The sequence below is a fragment of the Stegostoma tigrinum genome, chromosome 2 (genome assembly GCF_030684315.1).
Source record: "Stegostoma tigrinum isolate sSteTig4 chromosome 2, sSteTig4.hap1, whole genome shotgun sequence".
Classification (NCBI taxonomy): Eukaryota; Metazoa; Chordata; class Chondrichthyes; order Orectolobiformes; family Stegostomatidae; genus Stegostoma; species Stegostoma tigrinum.
The window spans coordinates 108640108-108660018 of record NC_081355.1 but is presented as its reverse complement, the minus strand read 5'-3'; the positions used below and the strand labels follow the sequence as shown (position 1 = coordinate 108660018).

Here is a 19911-nt window from a genome sequence, read left to right as displayed (position 1 = left end):
TCACAGCAGCCAGACGGTTAACAAGGGCGTGGATATGAAGGATGTGGAGCAGTTGCCCAGTGAGAAAACCATGTTGTAGTCGAATTTCCAAAGAATCAAGTATTATTCTTGATTGAGCAGAAGCTAGTCGGAAAATGGATTTAATTCAAGGGAGTTAACTAATGAGGTGCAAATGTATGCAGATAGATTTTCTGCGAGAAAGTCATTTCAGCATCTCAGGGGGCGGGGGAGGGTGTGGGGTGGAGAAGGTGAGGTGTGGCGAACTTAGTTTCCAAAATTGCAACGGCAATAATCAGATTTCCAATTATGTCATCACATTCACTTTTGGTCTCACTACCTCTGGGAATGGAAAATCTCACCAAATGTTTGTGATACCAGCAAGATCCAACGCAGCATACAAGACGACCAAAGTGCAAGAACAGAAATTGTGACATAACCAAGGAATACTGGTGAAAAATGACGACAAATCCCTTGAACTATAACACTGCTATGGAAGAACCAGGCACTGCCTAAGTCAGAAAAATAAAAATCTGTGGCAGACTTCATTCTTGGCTTTACTTAACATGAACAACTTTATTTTCATGGATTCTTTTAATAAGTTTTAATTATGGAAAATAATGAAAAGTTTGGTCGAAGCCAAATTACATACCAACAAGCATAATGAATAGGTGCCCAATGATCACTGTCCAACTGATTAACTGAAAAGCCACTATCTAGAAGTTTGCTCAGCAACTCCGTAACACCTTCACAGGCACTGCGATGAAGAGGAAAATCATCCACCCATTGTCGTTCCCTTAAAGAGAAATGAAATTCATTTAAAAAAAACTTTTCAAATTGAACAGTCACAAGAAAAGCATACATCTGATTCTCTTCTGATAATTAATACATCAGCAAATGTTTCTTCATAAATTGTCAATTCTCAGCTTTTAAAAATAACTGGCATATATTTCTATACATGGTCCTTAGGATTCCCAAAATACTTCAAAGTATTAGTCATCAGTTGTAATGTAGGCAAATTCAACATTCAATAAATGGGTAGTCAGGTCCCAAAATTGGCAATGAAATAACTGAACAGTTAATTTGTTTCAGTGGTATTAGGATGAATGCTACCTATTGCATCAGAAGTTGCCTACTTCTTTTCAAATTGTGCCATGGAATCTTATACATCCATCTAACAGATGGGCTACATAGGGCTTTAGATCTATATCTGAATGATGTCATTTCCAACGGTACAGTACTTAGTCAGCAACAGTGAAGGGATAGGAATCTAGTTCAAGTCAGGATGGTATGTCAATTGGAAGGGAACTCACAGGTGGTAATGCTCTCAAACATCTGCTGACCTCATCCTTCAGAGATGGCAGCGGTCACAAGTTTGGAAGATGCTGTTGAAGGAGCTGCAGCAATCTATTGTACTACACCTTGTAGATGGTACACAGTGTGCATTAGTAGTGAAGAGAACAATTATTGAAATTGGTGGATAGGGTGATAGTCAAGCAGCTGCTGTGTCCTGGATGGCATCAAGGCTTTGATTACTGTTGGAGCTGCACTCATCCAGACAAGTGGGATGTATACTGTCATACTCCTAACTGATGTCTTGTAGATGGCAGACATGAGTGGAGATAGGTGGTAAGTCAGTTGTTGCAGAATTTGGCATAGGACATTAGGAGTGATGCGACTTCCAACCACAACCATCTTAGACCATAAGAAATAGGAATAGAGGTAGACCATTCATTCCCTTGAGCCTGACCCACCATTCAACAAGGTCATGGCTGAACCTAACCCGTCCCTGTAACCCTTGATTCCCCAACTGATCAAGAATTTATCTCGGCTTTTAATAATACATAGGAACTCTGCCCCCACAGCTACCTGTCACAAAGAGTTCCAAAGACTCTCAGAACAAATTCCTCAGCTCAGTCTAAATTGGTACTTCTTTATTCTGAGACCATGCTCTATGGCTTTAGACTCTTCCATGAAGGGAAACATTCTCTCAGCATTTACCCTGTCAAGTCCCTTAAGAATCCTATACATTTCAATGAGATCATCTCTTATTTTTCTAAGCTCCAATGAGTCCCAAACTCTCTAGCCTCTGCTCATGAGACAATCTCTCCATACCAGGGATCACCCTAGCGAACCTTCTCTGAACTGACTCTAATGAAATAATATCTTTCCATAACTAAGGGGACTACAAGTACTCTTAGTACTCCAGACATAGTCTTAACAGCACCTTGTACAGTTACAGTAAGTCTTCCCTACTTTTATATTCCAACCTCCCTGAAGCAAGGGTCAACATTCCATGGACCTTCCTGATTACCAGCGGCACCTGTGCACTTGCACATTTCATACACAAAGTATCCCCCAAGTTTTTTGAAGAAGGGTCCCGACTTGATACTTCAGCTTTCCTGTTCCTCTGATGCTGCCTGGCCTGCTGTGCTTGTCCAGCTCTACACCATTATCTGACTCCAGCATCTGCAGTTATTGCTATCAGTGATTTTTATCCCCCACGTCCATCGGTGTTGCTTCTTCCTTTATGCTAGGTATGCCTCCAGCCAGTGGAGAATTTTCCCTAGGTGATAACAAGAACACTGATGCTGCAGTCAGTGTGTGGAGCTGGAGAACACGTAGGTCAGACAGCAGAGGAACAGGAATGTCGACATTTCAGGTTGAGACTCTTCATCAGAATTTTCCAGAATTCCTTCCGATTCCAGTTCTGCTGACACTCCCTGACATCACACAATCAAATGCTGCTTTGCTATCACGGACCGTCACTCTCTCCTCACCTATGGAGTTCAGATTCTTTATCCATGTCTGAACCAAGGCTGTAATGCAGCCAGGGCCTAGCTGCCCTGACAGAAGCCAAACTGAAAACCAGTCAGCAGGTTACATCGTTGCAACAGCCACTTCATACCATCACCAGCAACACCCTCAAACATCAATCAGATGATCAGCATCTAGTGCCTTCAGCTACTTCAGCCTTTTTTTTGATTTGTGAAGGAAATCAAATTGGTTGAAGATTGGGTATGTGATGCTTTGGACCTGAGGAGATGGAGATGGAGATGGATCACATACACCACATACCAAGCACGTGAGTTCAATTCCATCCAGATGACTGTGCAGTTTGCACATTCTTCCTGTGCTTGCGTGGATTTCTCTGGGTATTCCTGTTTCCTCACACACTTCAAAAGATGTGAAGGTAGGTGGATTGGCCATGCTAATTTGCCCATAATGTCCAGGAAATATGCAGGCTAGGTAAATTAGCCATGGTAAATGCAGGGTTACAGGGATAGGATTTTGAGGGTTGGGGGTATGGTTTGTGTGGGACACTAAGGGTCAGCTTGGACTCAGTGGGCCAAACGGCCTCTATCCACATTGTAGGATTCAATGATTTCTGGCAGATAATGGATACAAATGCTTCAGCCTCATTTTAGACCGATGTTCTGGGGTCTCCCTTGGTGGGAATATTCATGGAACCTCCACCTTCTACTAGTTGTTTAACTGTCCATCACCATTCCCGACTGGAGGTGACAACTGCGAGGTTTAGATCTGATCCACTGGTTATGGTATTGCTTAGACCTGTTTACTGCATGCTGCTTGCACTGCTTAGCATGCACGGTATCCAGTTTTGTAGCTTCATCAGGTTTATACTTCATTAAAAAAGCCTTATTACACTAGAGTGAAGACTTTAACTGTAACTGTTTTTATAAAAGAGGTCAGAATGTAATTTGGAACAGTGAACTGAAGACATTACTTTCAACAGATCATGTGAATTAAGTTGAATATCTTAAATCGGCGACCTAGGACGTTAGTGGCTGTATGTTTGCAAAGTTGATTCTTATGGTTACAAGGCAGATGGCCAGAGCCACGAATCAAGTTTGTGTCAGAAGTGCAAGTCTAGATCACCTGGCCATCAAAAATGGAAAGACTCAGTTGGGTAATAAACCTTAAAAACAGGCATGTTAGTTCACTGGAATTAAGTATCTGTAAAGCATAATTTTGACAAAAAAAAGTTCAATCTTTACTTTCATTGTTTATGTTGAGATCTTTCCAAATTTTCATACATGTGCAGCAGTTTGCTTTCCCTTTTTTGCAATAAACTTATGTGAATATCTTCAATAACAAATCAGCAAAGTAACCAAAAACTGCAAAACTGAAACTTGTGATTATTAAAGATAACAAAGTGTGGAGCTGGATGAACACAGCAGGCCATTCAGCATCTTAGGAGCACAAAAGCTGATGTTTCGGGCCTAGACCCTTCATCAGAAAAGTTGGTTTTCCACTGGAATCTGGACTTATTCAGCCTTGGTTCAAACATGAACAAAACAGCTGAATTTCAGAGGTAAAATAATGACTACTCTTAACATGAAAATCACATTTGCCAGAGTTGTGCATCAAGTAGCCATAGCAAAACTGGACTTAGTGGAAATCAGGGAAAAAAGTTGTCTGCTGGTTGGAGTCAATCCTAGTTGTGGCTGCTGAAGGTCAATCATCTCAGCTCCAGGGCATCTCTTCAGAAGTTCTTCAGGGTAGCGTTTTTGACCAAACCATTTTCAGCTGCTTCATTAACAGCTGATCACCTATCATAAGGGCAAAGGTGGGCATGTTCCATGTGATCTGAAAATGTTCAGAGTAATTCACAGACTGCTTAACTATCTGGCAATTCCACATCCAACTGCAACAAGATCTGGACAATATTGCAGGCTCAGCCTATAAACTGGCAAGTTACATCCATGCCATGCAAATGCCAGACAATAAGAGACAATCTAACCATCACCCCTTGACATTCAATGCCATTACCACCACCATAATCACCCATGATCACAAAGCAGAAATTGAACTGGTCTAGCCATGCACATACAGTGGGTAAGAGAGCAGATCAGCGGCTAGTAATTCTACAATGAGTAACTTGCCTCTCAACTCCCAAAGTCTGTCCACGGTCTGCAAGGCACAAGTCAGGAGCATGATGGCATACTCCCCGCTTGACTGGATAAGCACAGCTCTAAACAGCTTGTCACTGTCCAGAACAGTGTAGCCCAATTGTCTGGCACAACCACAAATGCTTTCTAAACCATCTACAAGATTCATTGCTGAAATTCACCAAAGTTCCTGAAGCCAGCCCCTTCCAAACCCATGAGATAACAAGGCACAGAGCTGGATGAACACAGCAGGCCAAGCAGCATCATAGGAGGAGAGCTGACGTTTCGGGCCTTGACCCTTCTTCAGAATTTGGGGGGGGGGGCTGAAATAAATAGGGAGGGGGGAGGCGGATAGAAGACGGATCGAGGGGATAGGTGGGTGGAAGGACAGGTTAGGGAGGCCCCTCCCCCCACATCAAGCCCCACCGCCATTTCCTACCGAAAAACCTCATCCCTCCCCCTTGACCTGTTCGTCCTCCCTGGACTGACCTATCTCCTCCCTAGCTCTCCAACTACACTCACCTTTACTGGCTCCATCCCTGCATCTTTGCCTAGTCTGTCTCCTCTCCACCTATCTTCTCCTCTATCCATCTTCGATCCACCTCTCTCCCTCTCCCTATTTATTTCAGAACCCCCTTCCCCTCCCCCATTTCTGAAGAAGGGCCTAGGCCCGAAACGTCAGCCTTCCTGCTCCTCTGATGCTGCTTGGCCTGCTGAGTTCATCCAGCTCTACACCTTGTTGTCTCAGATTCTCCAGCATCTACAGTTCCTACTACCCCTTCCATCAAAAAGGACCAGGGCAGTGGTTAAATGGGAACACACTGACCTTCAAGTTTCCCTCTAAGCCACTCACCATCCATTTTGCGAAGTATGCTGTTCCTTCAGTGTTGTTAAGTCAAAATCCAGGAATTCCCTCTCTTGTAGCACATGGACTACATTTCAACATCACCTTCCCAAGGCCAACTGCAGACAGAGAAGTGTTGGCCCAACCAGGGATGCCCACATCCCATGTGTTTAAGAAAAGATCATAACATTAGGTATGCTCTCTTACTTTCTGCACGATACGTGGCAATCAGCACAAGGTTTTCTTGCCCGGATGCCATGAGACTTCACGGGATCCAGACTGAAATGTTGAAGTCTCCAGGCTAACAATCTGCTTAATGTATTGCACTCTGCCAGCATTTCTCGCGGGTCAGACCTGCCAGTGAGACAGTTCATACCAAAAGATGTTGGTGATATGTGGGATGTAGTAACAGAATCCTAATTTGCAGACAATGTCAGACTTTTACTTATCTACGTGAAATCCTTCTCAATTTTAGCACAAGTCTCTCTGTTGGTCAGTAGGACTTTGCAGGGTCAACAGGCTTGTGTTGGCTATCCTTGTTTCCAGTGCTGAAGTTGATTCAGGTGGTCCATCTAGCTTCATTCCATTGATTAGATTTTGTTACAGTTTGATGCAACTGAGTGGCTTGCTGGAATATTTCGGAGGGTAGTTTAAAAAAAACCAATCACATTGCTGTGGGTTTAAAGTCACTTGTAGGTCAGACCAGATGAAAACAGCAAATTTTCTTCTATCAAATGATACCAGTGAACCACATGAGTTTTTGCAACAATTGACAATGGCTACCTGGTCACCACTCAACTAGGCCTTAATTCCAAATTTTGATTAATTCAAATATTACCATCTGGGATTTCAACCCATGTCCCACAAACATTAGCCTGGGGCTCTGGATTACTAGTCCAGTGATATTATCACTGTGCCATCACTACAGCAAACATTTATCCATACATCTCACATTTTCACAAAATTTTAGTTGACCAAAGCACACACCAACTAGCTTCAGATACCAGATTCTTTATGTTGTGCGGCACTCTTGCAGTCAATGCTCATTTATGTATCACATTGGTTCCTACTTTCAGTGAAAACAATTAAAATTGCCAGATCTCAACATGTTGGCAGTTATGTCAGAAGTTAGTTTGTAATTTCATTTGTTTATATACTTACTTGTCCTCCATTATGCTACTCATACTACGCTGCCATTTTTCACGTTTTGGAATCTGTATCTTAGAATAATCAGGTGCTCCCAAGCCAAAGTACGGATTTATAACTACTTTATCTACCTATGAACAAAATCATTAAAAAGAAAGGCAATTCACATATTAGCCATCTCCTACTCTGGATGTCTGCAAAGAGTTTGCTATTTCAAAAAATAACCAAATGCAATTTTAGCAATGTTACTTTTACAGTTATTATTTCACACGGCAAAGTAAAAGTCAAAGTAATTAAAGCACTCTCTTCCGTTTCTTGGTATTTACAAGCCTGACCACTGTTTTCTTTGTCATTTAGCAATCATTTCAAAGTGTGAAGCTGGATGAACACAGCAGGCCAAGCAGCATCTCAGGAGCACAAAAGCTGACATTTCAGGCTCCTGAGATGCTGCTTGGCCTGCTGTGTTCATCCAGCTTCACACTTCGTTATCTTGGATTCTCCAGCATCTGCAGTTCCCATTATCACCGCTAAATGACAAAGGATTTGTTACAAATCTTGATCTGTTTAACAGAATAATACTCACTGCATTCAAATGCATGAAATAGGAGCAGAATTAGACTGTACAACACTGAGATTGCTCCTCCAATGAATAAGTTCATGGCTGATATATTTGTATTCCTGCTCATTATTCTATCTACTTTAGATTAACATATTGGAACGATTCCAAATTTGGATGAAATTATATTTAAAAATGATCATAACATTTATTCAAGCAAACATTAAAGGCTGGAAAACATCCATCTATATAGACAAGAGATTAGTCAAAATCTTAAACAAGGCCTTCCTTCAGAACTGAAAAATGGGAAAGTAGTAAACAGATTTTTAAAAGGTTAGAGGGGTGAAAACAGATGCTGTAAATATAAGAAAGGTAATGAGTCTTTTGACAAATTTGCAACCTGCTTAAAAGGAGGCTATTAAAGTAGTGCAAAAGTTTACTTTGATTAGATTATAGAGAAATAAAAGACTGCAAAAGAAATAAGCTACAACTATGGCAAAAAGTAACTCAGCCAGAGAAGACGGTGGGGGGAGGGGGGGAAGCAATACAAAAATCAGGCTTGTGGTTTACAAGGAATCTGCTAATCGTGGCAGCCTCTTTAGTTTTCCAGTGTATTGCACACTGTCACTGCATTGTGTTCACAAGAGAGGTCAGAATTTACCTGCAGATGCCATCATTACGCACAACACAAAAAATATTTTTAAGGTCTACTATCCAATGTTTTTAGAACATTGCAGCTATTATTAATCATTATTACATGTTTCAGGCAAAAAACAAGCATTTCCAAGTTTTTAAATTGCAGTTAACAGCCAGTGAAACTGCCGACTATTCTTCACTGTATTTGTGTTGACCAAGAAATAGATAAAAGACTGCTCATGGTGGTCTGGCAGCCTGCTTCTGAAGTCAATATAAGCATAATATCAAGCTTACATTAGAATGACAAACATCACAATCATTGCTTTTCTAAAACAGTACATTTAGCGGATAGTGTTGTGTATCCTACCCTATTTGTGTACTGCAAGTCTGATCCAAAAAGTGGATTGTAGATACAGAGGTCAGCTTTTTCCAGTGCCAACATTTTACTTTTTATTTCCAAAGCAGTGTAGCCCACATTTAGTGTATTTTCATGCTGATCCATTTCTTTGATGTAAGCAGGGTTTGCTACACAAGATTTGAGTCTGTCAAGAGGCGATGGTCTAAAGAGACCTGGAATGGCATGGGAGATGGTGTGCTGTTCTGCCAACCACCTGTGAAGAAACCAGAAAGACATGTTCAAAAATCTTTTAAGCTTATGATTTTCAATTAGACTTTTTTCAACTGTTCCTCCCATCCCAAGAGCTTGCACTCCTGTTTGTGGTACACATACGCTGGACATCCTAGGTATCTTACTCAAGTGCGTACTATTTGAAAATGTACATTGGTACGAGTATCAAAAATCATCGAGTTGTGCCTTTCCTCAAAATTCAAGTTTTCAGCAAAACAAAAATGTTGTAAATGGAAACACTGGTTAGTTTTCCCAATGTTACCATCGCACTGAAGTCATTTCTTCAATTAGAATCAGCTAATCAATTTGGGAGGAACACAGACAATTGGAATTACAGGTTTATTTTGGGACAGGGTTGATAAATAGCTGGCAATCAACAAAAGGAAAAACTCTGATCAATTGGATTTGACTGGCAAAAGACCATTCGAGTCACACAATGTTATCTTTATACATTCAAATAAGTATCTTTAGATGGTGGGGTCACTGATTAGTAAATTCCCCTTCCTACCAAACATTAAAGAATTGTTACAGCATAGGAGGCTGCTATTCGACACATCATGTCCATGTTAGCTCTTGACAAGATAAATTCGCCACATGTCATTCTGTTGCTTCTTTGCCATAGCCCTGCATATTCTATATTTTCAGACAATAATCGAGTTCTTCTTTGAATACTATGATTGAAACTGCCTTCACCATACTCTCAGACACATAGGCCACTTAGCACCTCAAGCCCATTCCGCCATTCAAAATGGTCATGGCTAATCATCTAACTCAGTATCCTGATCATGTTTTCTACCCAATCTATCCATTTGGCTGTAATAACTATATCTAAATCCTTTTTGAAAACATTCAATGTATTGGCCTCCACAGCTTTCTGTGGCAGAGAATTCCACAGGCTCATCATTCTCTGGGAGAAGGAAATTCTCAGATCAGTCCTAAATAGCCTATCCTGAGTCTGAACCTCAGTTCTGGACTCCCCTACCATCTATAACATCTTTCTTGTGTTTACCTGTCTAGTCCTGTTAGAATTTGAGGTTTCTGAGATACATCCTCATTCTTCTGAACTCCAGGGAATACGGCACTAACCAATCTTTCTCTTCATACATCAGACCTGCTATCAAAGAAATCACTCCGGCAAACCTTCATTGCATTCCCTCTATAGCCTGAGGATCCTTCTTCTGATCAGGAAGCCAAAAACTGCACACAATACAATAGTCTAATTACAGCTCCGTGCAATTACAGCAAGATATCCCTTCTGCTGTACCTGACTCTTTTCACTACGAAGATCAACGTACCATTTGTCTTCTTCACTGCCTGTTGCATTTGTACGCTTATTTTCAGCAACTGATGTACAAGAACACCCAGGCCTTGTGCATCTCCAACTTTCCCAATCAACTGCCATTCAGATAATAATCCATTTGCCTTTGATACCAAATGTCACATAATCCTTCATCTGCCATACATTTGGCCATTCACCCAAACTTGTCCAATTCACAATGAAATATCTCTGCCTCCTCACAATTCACTCTCCCAACCAGCTTTGTGTTGACTGCAAAATGTTAGCTTTTACATTTAGTTCCTACATATAAACCATTCTGAATAGCTGGGGTCTAAGCACTGTTTTCTGCAGAATACTCTGATTCCCCGGTTAGCTACGGTCAGACTCACTCTCCCATTTTAATTTTGCACAGACAGAAATGAACAATTGTTGCAGTTTAAATGTTTGCTATTTCCTACCCACCATCATCCCTTTAAGTAATACTCCTCAGTTTACTATAGTCACATCACACCTCATACCATTGTGTTTCTTTTAGTTGATACTGAAACTAGGGTCCTGAATCTAAATGTCACTTCATCTTAATGAAGAATTATCATATTATGGCCCTCAGGGGGACTTGAACAGCCAGACTACTAATTATTCCTCTCTCATTACATATTATTCAGTCTTGGATGGCCTATTCTCCAGTTGACTCCTCAATGTATTGATTCAGAAAACCATTTATTACTCACACCAGAATTTCCTACTCGACACCGTGTTCTAGATCTAACCACTTGCTACATAAAGTTTTCCTCATGTCACCACTGCTTCTTTTGCCAATTACCATTATTCTGAGCGTAACTCTTCTCAATCTTATCACTCATGGAATCAATTTCTTCTCATCTGCTCTGTTCAGAATCATGATTTTGAATAAGTGAATCAAATCTCCTCTCAACCTTTACTCCAATCTACGTGGCTTAGGTTTCTCATTCCCAGAACAGCTGCCATGAATATCTTCTGCACCTCCTCCAATATCCACTTGATGTAATACCTCAGTCAAGAACAAACTAGTGGCATTGATGCAATGATTAAAAAAGGATTTAATTAATATATGAAAATACATACAAAACACACCACACCCCAAACTATTATTACACCAATAACAAAATCAAAGTGATGCAAAACTGAATGCCATCCCACTTGATATTACTATTAAGAAAATCCCAACCAATAAAGAATTCTGAAGTCTAACAGTTTAAATAGACGGTCTGCATTAAATTCATTGATAAAATTCATCAGGTTAATGTTAAATTTAATTCTGGTTCAAAGCAAATTATTCATGTTAAAAATTAAAATAAGTTAGTTGTACAGATCACTGTAAGTTTATCATTTGTTAAATCTCCAGGAAATCCTGTGTCCCCAAATGTGCTTTTCCATAAACTGACCAAGTTAGAACACATGCCTGTCATTACACACAATCGACAAAGTTAGATTTCAAAAGAATCACTAGTGTGGCAACAGGCCATTTGGCCCATCGAGTCTACACTGGCTCTTCGAAGAACATCCCACCCAGGCTCACACCCCTAGCCTACCCTGTAATGCTGCATTTCCCATGGCTAACCCACCTAGCTGTACATTCCTGCACTCTGGAGCACCCAGAGAAAACCCACACAGTCAAGGGGAGAATGTGCAAACTCCAGACAGTCGCCGGAGGGTGGAACCAAACAGGGGTTCCTGGCACTGTGAGGCAGCAGTGCTAACCAATGAGCCATGGAGCCACCCTGTGAAAAAAAATTTTTGTTTTTATATAGAATGGATAGGGCTGGACAATTTTTCAATCATTTCTTAGATAGTTGTGTTGTTTCTCAATTTCAACAGCTTTGTTAACAAAGCAGCTGAGCCAGGAGTTTAGATCAGTCTGAACAAACACTCAGCACTACACCTAGGAAACTGTCATAACAAACAGCTTTTGCTGTGGACAGAGGAGTCAGCCATTTTTCAGAACCACTTAAGTGAGTGGAATTGGCTGGACATTGGAATGAATATCGGGCCCAAAGGACAAAACGCTAAAAAGAGTATCGAGCAGCATCATACACTGAAGATTTGTGTAAAACAATTCAGCCAAGTCTTTTGCACTAATATGCTAGGCTCTGCAAAAGGGATCCAGGCAGGCATCTAAAAAAAAAATACACAGTTAAATGCAACAGACACAAGAGCTTGAAGATCTGCAAGTTCTCCTCCAAACCACACGTGACTTGGAGCTATAAACATGATACATTTGCTGTCATGGTCCAATAAAAAAAACCCTCAAAATCACTTTTAAACTACACTGACGGCTTATCTACACAAAATGCATTACAACGAGTTTAAGATAGCCCACCACCACATAGTTAAGGCCAATTAGGCAAGGCTGCTAAATGCTGGTATTGTCAGATGATGAATGATTATATACAACATACAAGGTGTTCCAGGTATGGGTTGGTGGGACTGAATGGTCTATTTCTTCAGCATACATCTTATCTTCAAGTTTCACGCAGTCATTTGCACATTCATCGATCAGTATCCTCAGAAGCATATGATAAACTCTTATACAGTCTAGTGATTGAAACATATAGCATACAGGTAGCTTTGTGAAGAACAGCTGAGCATGCTGTCAATACCCGCCTTCTATACTTAATAGTATTTAAACATTATGTACAAGCTCAGAAGAAACAAATGGATGACAGCTGACTGAAACAACCTCGGATCCAATTTTACTGGAGCAGGACATGTCATGGTGTGTCTTTTTGGACAGGTTTCTCTTTTTAAAAAAAAGGGCTACAAAATTACTTGAAGCACAAGCCAATAACAGAATGGCATTGGGTTTTATGGTATCTTTGTTTTACCTGTTGCTCACTGTCATCTTGTTAATAAAATTAAAGACTGGCAAATAAGCAGAGAAAGGATTACTGGAATGAATTTCCCTTGGTGAATTCAATATAAGATCCAGTGCAGAAGAAAAATAGGAATGAAAAGACAGACTGCATTCAGAAAAACACAGTAAGGAAAAAATAGAACTTTTCATTTTAAAGATCTCTCAAACAATCTTAATCTGAAGAACTGAGAATTCACACTGAACGATTACTTACTATTGGCAAAAGAGTCATTAATTGGCAGTAATAAATCATGGTCACAATTGTAGCTTTCCTGTAACTTTGGAATTTCTTGCCAATTGTCTGATGAATGCAATACATTAAAGATTTGCAGGAATGTGCACCTTTTCAGCCAGAATCAAGTTGTCATTTTGGTACAGCGTGATTAAGTTAATAATCACCAAGCTAAGCTTGAGTTCAACTGCAAGTTCTTTTTTCACAATACTAATTGTGAAGTGGCACTAATTGTGAAGTGGCACAAGTTGTTCAGCAGTTTGTGATAATTCACAATTTTGGAAGGTTTCTGTTGCACTCTGCCAAACCTTGGCCAAATGTGCATTAATAACAGCACGCATTGATATGATACCATCATACTTTCAACCAAACCTGGGACATTATAGGTACTGCACATGTTTGCAACGGCTCTACCCTTCCAAGTCATATTTAAATCATGCAAATCCAGTTCAAAAAAGGCAAGTGATAAAGTCTGTATTAACACCTATTATCTTCTCCATATTGACCTTCTGATCTCAGATTTGACCAGGAGTAAAGACATGGTACGGGGAAGAAGTGGACTTAATTAATTCTCAGTTACACTTTAAGTATAGTACCAATGAAGATCTACTTATTGAGAACTGCAAACCATTATGTATTATATTCACTATTTTTGATCCCAGATTTTATACATAGCTCCCTGTTTACATGTAAAACAATGTTACAATACAGCAAAGACTGAATAATTGTAAACTTCCTTACTTGTCCAAGGCAATCAGCATTTTTGCACTCAGTGTGGAAAAATGAGCGCTAGATTCACTGCACACACGCATAATATCCTGGAAGCAATAAAAGCTTGGTGCTCCAAGGCAATAGGATACCTTGCTGTTGTCTGCAAGTAGTAAAATTACTAAGTTAATAGTGCAACAATTTGCACGTTACACAGTCTCTTCATGCACATTACAATCAATACATTCAATTGTTACAAAAAAAATGTTCAATTCATCTATAAAAGGAAGACTCAGGCATATAAACATGGTTTGGACATCAAAGGATTATTCAAGACCCTGGAACTGAATTTTGAACTACAAATAATCTGATAGTGTAAGCTTCAGAATTTTAGCACCTGTCAAGCATCAATAACTCAGTCTGGAATAAACTATTAAGGGAAAGGGGTGAACTTACACAGGAGTTGAAAGCAATTAGCCATTTCTGGAAGGAGGTGGTGGAGTCAAAACTATTTGAACAAAACCGTTTTGATACCTGGTTAATAACTGACTTTTTTTTCCCCAAAAGAAGCAATGACTGCTCTGCCAAAGAATTTAAGCAGTTAATCACCTAAAAGCTGTGTCTTTAGCAGACTAACACTAAATATGACGACAAGCAGAAGAGTTACTTCTGATAGGAAGGCATGCCATGACTAATAGGTTCAGAGGAGAAGTCAATAATTTGGATGAAAGAATCTGAAGAATCATCAATATATCACATGATAGATCTCACAATTAATAAAACCATATAAGAATCCAATATGAGAGCTCTCCTTCAGCAAAACTTCAAAAGAACAACACTGCACAAGAATCAAACTCTGGACATCAGAGACAGACATGGTTGGTTAGAACTGTAGTTAAATTCAACCACTAATCAAGTAGTAGCCGATTTGAGTTGTGAGGCTTAACTTTCTGACTTAAGGGGTGTTTTATTTTGGAGGCTACATGCAACGAAGTTGAAATTGGTGTTTCAGTACTTAAATGTCTGTGAGATTTCTTATTAAGTAGCTAAATTAGAAGCTAACTGAGATGATTCACCCACAACAGTATTTTTATATACACTCAATGTCAGCTCCCCTCAACTCAAGGTGATCATCTGTTCAAAGTGGCAAATTGTCCTTTTTTAGGATTAGGTGCACCAGCTCAGCTTTCTCTAAACTTTCCCCAAACTAAGAAAAGTCTCTACTGTTACATGCACGTGTTCAAATGGCACATGCCTTTCATCAACTTGAAATTCTGGTGCAATGAAGTTCATCTGTATACAAATGGAAACAATTACACTGAACATTGCAAGCCATTTCTACTGATGTTATACAACAACAAAGAATCCCTATCAAGTTTTCCTAAATTATTGTACATATTAGTAAAATCAAATGGAATAATGAATAAAATATTTTGTTTATGGAGCAGCTATTCCAATCAGTTACCTATACCCTTTTCTTTAATAAAGAAAGCTAGGAAGGAACAGGTCATTCATACAATAAGCTTTCTTGCTCTCAGACAGAGCATAAAGAGAATAATATCAACTGCAATATTCCAACATTTGCTTGCAAATTTACAAGTTCGGAAGGAATAGTTCATCTCGTATTTGATCTCTCATCTTTGTCTTTCAGTAACTATTTTGCAAGTTGAGTTCAAACAGTTTTAGTAGCAACTCATTACAAATTGCTTCTCAAAATAGAAGTCACTAAATTGATGCAGCAAGTCTCAAGCACACCACCAGGTTTATAATAAAATAAAACTGAGGTATTACAGCATCACAATTTTCTTACCTTTAACTGCTGTTGGTACAACATAGAGTGCAGCTGCCCTGCAAGAATTTTCTCCATGGACAGGAAATTCTTTTATCAACACCACTCGTTTACCTATGGGGAAAAAAGATAAATCATGAAACTGAGTTGCATGCACATTTGTTTATAACGTGTTAAAATTATGTTTGCTAACATTTTCTGTTTTCTCATTTGTGCCATTCCTCCTGTCAATTTTTGCTTCTCGTACACACGTGCAATGGTTTAACTACACATTTTAGGCACTCAGCGGTATCATTTCCAGTCTGCAGTTGACTGTTTCAATTGAGGAAAAGCAAGACAGACAATAACAAAAAGGATGACAAGGTCAAATGAGAGAACAGAATTTTAGCCATTCAATAGAATTGTTAAAGCTCAATACTAAAGTGGAAAATAAAATTTTATATGTCAGAGATCATTTTTGTGCACCTGCGTCCAATTATTCTGGAGCACTAGTCAGTGGGAAGCAAATATTTTGTTGTCTATTCCACACTGTTATGAGGAAGAAAACACAAGTACTTCCAACAATTCTCACTTGAATTATTTACAACAACATTTTAGAAACTTTGAATGATGCAGCATTAAGGCAGCTATTCAGTTCATTGCACCAATGACAGCTCCTTTGAAAGAGCAATTCAATTTGTCCCACTCTTCTGTTCTTTTCCGATTGCCCTGTAAACATTTGTATCGTACTACCAAATCTGCTCCCATCACCTTTTTAAGCAACAGATTTGACAACAGCTTGTTATATTCAAATAAAATGTCCCCACATTACCTTTGGCAAAGGAACCAATCAGCTGAAGTTTGTGACCTCGAGCAACTAAATTTTTTTACCCCAAAACAATTTTGCCTTAATTACTTTCTTAAAACCTTTTACCACTTTCAACACATTGAAGATATTTTTATCCTCTTAAACATCCCTGTTCCAAGGAGAAAATTCTCAGCTTCATCTCTCCACATAACCGAAGTATTTCATTGCTGGTCAATATTCCTGTCACCTTGAAACAAACGTAGGCAGAAAAGTTGAACTCCCAAATGTAGGGAAGAATACCTGCCCCTAACATTAAAGAAGCATTTGACAAAGTGTGGTATCCAGGAGTTCCATCCTGAATCAATGAAAATCAGGGGGAAAACTATCTGCTGGTTCAAGTAATACCTACTACACAGGAAGATGGCTTTGGTTTTAAGGTCAATCACCCCAGTCCTGGAACATCTCTGCTAGGTGGTGTACTCAGCCAAACCAGCTTCAGCTGCTTCTTTAACTATCTTCCATAAGTCATAAGGTCAGAAGTGGGAATGTTCACTAATATTTGTTCTACACCATTTGCAATTCTTCATGCATGTAACTTACATGCCACAGAAATGCCAGGCAATCATCACCTCCAACATGGCAGAATCTAACCCTTGACATTTAACTGCATTATTACTGCTGAATCCTTCACTATCAAATCCTGCATACCATTGAGCAGAAACTGAACTGGACTAGCCATATAGGCACTGAAGTTACAAGTGTAGGGAAAAAGCTGGGAATTCTGCTGTGAATAAATAAGCTCAAAATCTCTCCAACATCTACAAGGCACAAGTCAGGATTGGGATGTAATACTCTCTACCTCCCTGGAGAAGTGCATTTCTCAGAACACAAGATGATTGACACCATTCAGGACAAAGCAAACCACTTGACTGGTACCCTATCCACCGTGAGCATTCACTCTCTTGATAACAGACTCTCAGTTGCAGCAGTCTGTATCATTATGAGATAGAGTTGCGCCGCATGGGAATAGACTCTTCGATCCAACTTGACTATGCCAACCAGATATCCTAAATCCATTTGCCCCATATCCCTCTAAACTGTTCCTATTCATACAAACATCCAGATTCGCGTTATATGCTGAAATTGTACCAGCCTCCAGCACTTCCTCTGGCACTTCAGACATTTACGCAGACTTCTTCAAAAGCACATTCCAAACCACGGATATCTACCAATTAGTAGGACAAAGACAGCATATACACACCAGCACCAATAACTGCAAGTCTGTCTCCAAGCCACACACCAGGTTGACATGGGACTGTATTTCCATTCCTTCTTGATCTCCAGGCCAAAATTCAAGAATTTCCTTCATTGAAAACTGCAGTAGTTCAAAGATACATTTCACCAGCTTCCTCTCAAAGATGATAAGAAATAGGCAATAAATGCTTGCCTTGCCAGCAACACACAGATCCTGTGACTGAATAATAAGAAAATCTTCCACAGCCTTTCTAAAATGTCATGCTTGCGTCTGAACGTAATACTTGAGCTGAAGCTTAATTAGCGTTTATGAAGGATTATAATGACAACCTTGCTTTTGTACTCAGAGCCGAGTACATAAAGTCAATGATCCTACACACTTTATAGATTTCCACATTCCTTTGAACATTTTTACTTTTTAGTAAGTACTACTTCTCCTTATTCTTACTACTGAAATGAATACTTTACACTCCTCTGTGATAAATGTCATTCATCTGCTAAATTCATTGTCTCATGTCCAACTGATCTTTGTTCCTGTCTTTTTCAAATGTTACACAGTTTATTATTTGCACTTGCAAACAGCAGTTTCTTCAGGGTATTTGAAAGGAAAGACAGAAAGGAGAGAAGTTTCGATTTATGGCATGCTTTTCTTGGCCTTAAAATATCAAAAATACTTCACAGGCAACAAAGTTAAATGCTGCATCTTTCAATTTTGTTGGCAGATTCTTTTCAAATTAGTGCAATATATCAAAGTAGAATTCCTTCCCAAAACTTCAAAGTGCAACAATCCCAACATCACTACATACCAATAAAGCATTTGCACCAATACTTGACATAATTTGATAAGAGATAATGAAAACAGAACTTTTATATTCATTCATTCCATAAAGCCACTTCTGATTCTTTACAATTAGCAATGCCAAACTTCAAACGAACAGAAGAAATGTCTCATGAGTAGTATAATAAAACGTGCTTTTGTTGTACCTTTGACTCCTTGGTTGTTAGGTGACATCAGTTTGGTAGCTTCAACTACAAAATCAAGAATGTCTTGTCCTTTATTTTCATCCCTCTTCAGTTTTGTTTGTAGCAGAACTTTCTTTCTCTTTTTCTCCTTGCCTTCATTTTGCAACTCCAGCAGCAGGATCTTCACAAAGACAAGTACACAACCAAGTGTGGTCCGGAAAATGGTACATCAGAACACAGTAAAATCTGATATACTAGCATAATAAACATGCCAAATGAGATAATGTTTACTTAAAAATTCTGTGTCTCAAAATATCACAAAAACAAAGGAGCAGGAATGGATTAAACTCAGAATGAAGAACAGTATGGCTGATCTGGATGGGATGCTCTTTGAAGGGTCAGTACAGACGCCGTGGGCCTAATAGCCTGCTTTCACACTGTAGAATTCTATGATTCCAGAAAACACATCAGCAATTCTGCAGCATGCCAATTCTTATTGAAAGCAACGTATGTACTGACCACCAATTTTTATGGTTAGCAGATGAATTTTGAAAGAGGGTAAGAGTTTAAGTTATGGAGTTTAGAAGTTAGCAATTCATGTATCTTTATTGCCATTGGCTCAAAACTGTTAACAGTAAATAGTTATTTCCTTGTTCATGAAAAAAAATCGGTATGCATATTCTTTTAACTTAAATTAGATAATGTGGGGAAAATAGAGTAATTTGTTGATTTAGTCAAATTTTCACATTTGTGACAACTCTGGAAATAGTGGGGCTTTAGTTCCAGTGCAGTGCCTCACTAAGTCATCACATCAATATCAGCCAATACTCCAGGAGGAAAAAACCCTGAGTTTTCCATCAAAAGTTATCTAAAATCCAGACAGTTTAAGCAATTCGAGAAGATGGCCTTTGACATTGCAGCCCACACCCAAGTACTAAACTAAAACGTCAGTCTAGATGTTGTGCTTGAACATTTTTGTGGGACTTGAATCTATGATGGCTGACTCAGGCGAGAGTTGCTGCCACTAAATAAAACTGACACCAAAATGTTTGTTTTGAAAACATAAAAAACTTCCTCCAACCATTAAAGGAAAGGTTTAATACAGCTAACTTTATCTCAGTCAGTCTGAGGTGAGCAGACACTGACACCATCAGTGATTCCATGGTAGCATTTCACCATGAAAGAAATTGAAGCATGGATGGCAAAGATAATCAATATGGGATAACTTACGACATCTTGTTTTAATAATGAGGATAGCAAAGTTCATGAACTTTGAATATAATATC

General features: G+C 39.2%; 1 protein-coding gene across 7 annotated transcripts in view; it reads right to left on the bottom strand.

Annotated features, from left to right (window-relative positions):
* The window catches only part of krit1 (KRIT1 ankyrin repeat containing), a 62244-nt gene that overhangs the window by 24991 nt on the left and 17342 nt on the right, over positions 1-19911 (bottom strand). For 5 of the 7 annotated variants that reach the window (XM_048554286.2, XM_048554259.2, XM_048554250.2 and 2 more), the window contains 6 exons: positions 18647-18806; positions 15643-15735; positions 13866-13995; positions 8460-8703; positions 6916-7031; positions 650-793 (listed from right to left, as the gene is read on the bottom strand). In XM_048554286.2, the coding sequence (XP_048410243.1) occupies positions 650-793; positions 6916-7031; positions 8460-8703; positions 13866-13995; positions 15643-15735; positions 18647-18674 (755 nt within the window). In that variant the 5' untranslated portion in view covers positions 18675-18806. The remainder of the gene's footprint in view (positions 1-649; positions 794-6915; positions 7032-8459; positions 8704-13865; positions 13996-15642; positions 15736-18646; positions 18807-19911) is intronic. The other 2 variants (XM_059638419.1, XM_048554295.2) reach the window with 1 other exon arrangement.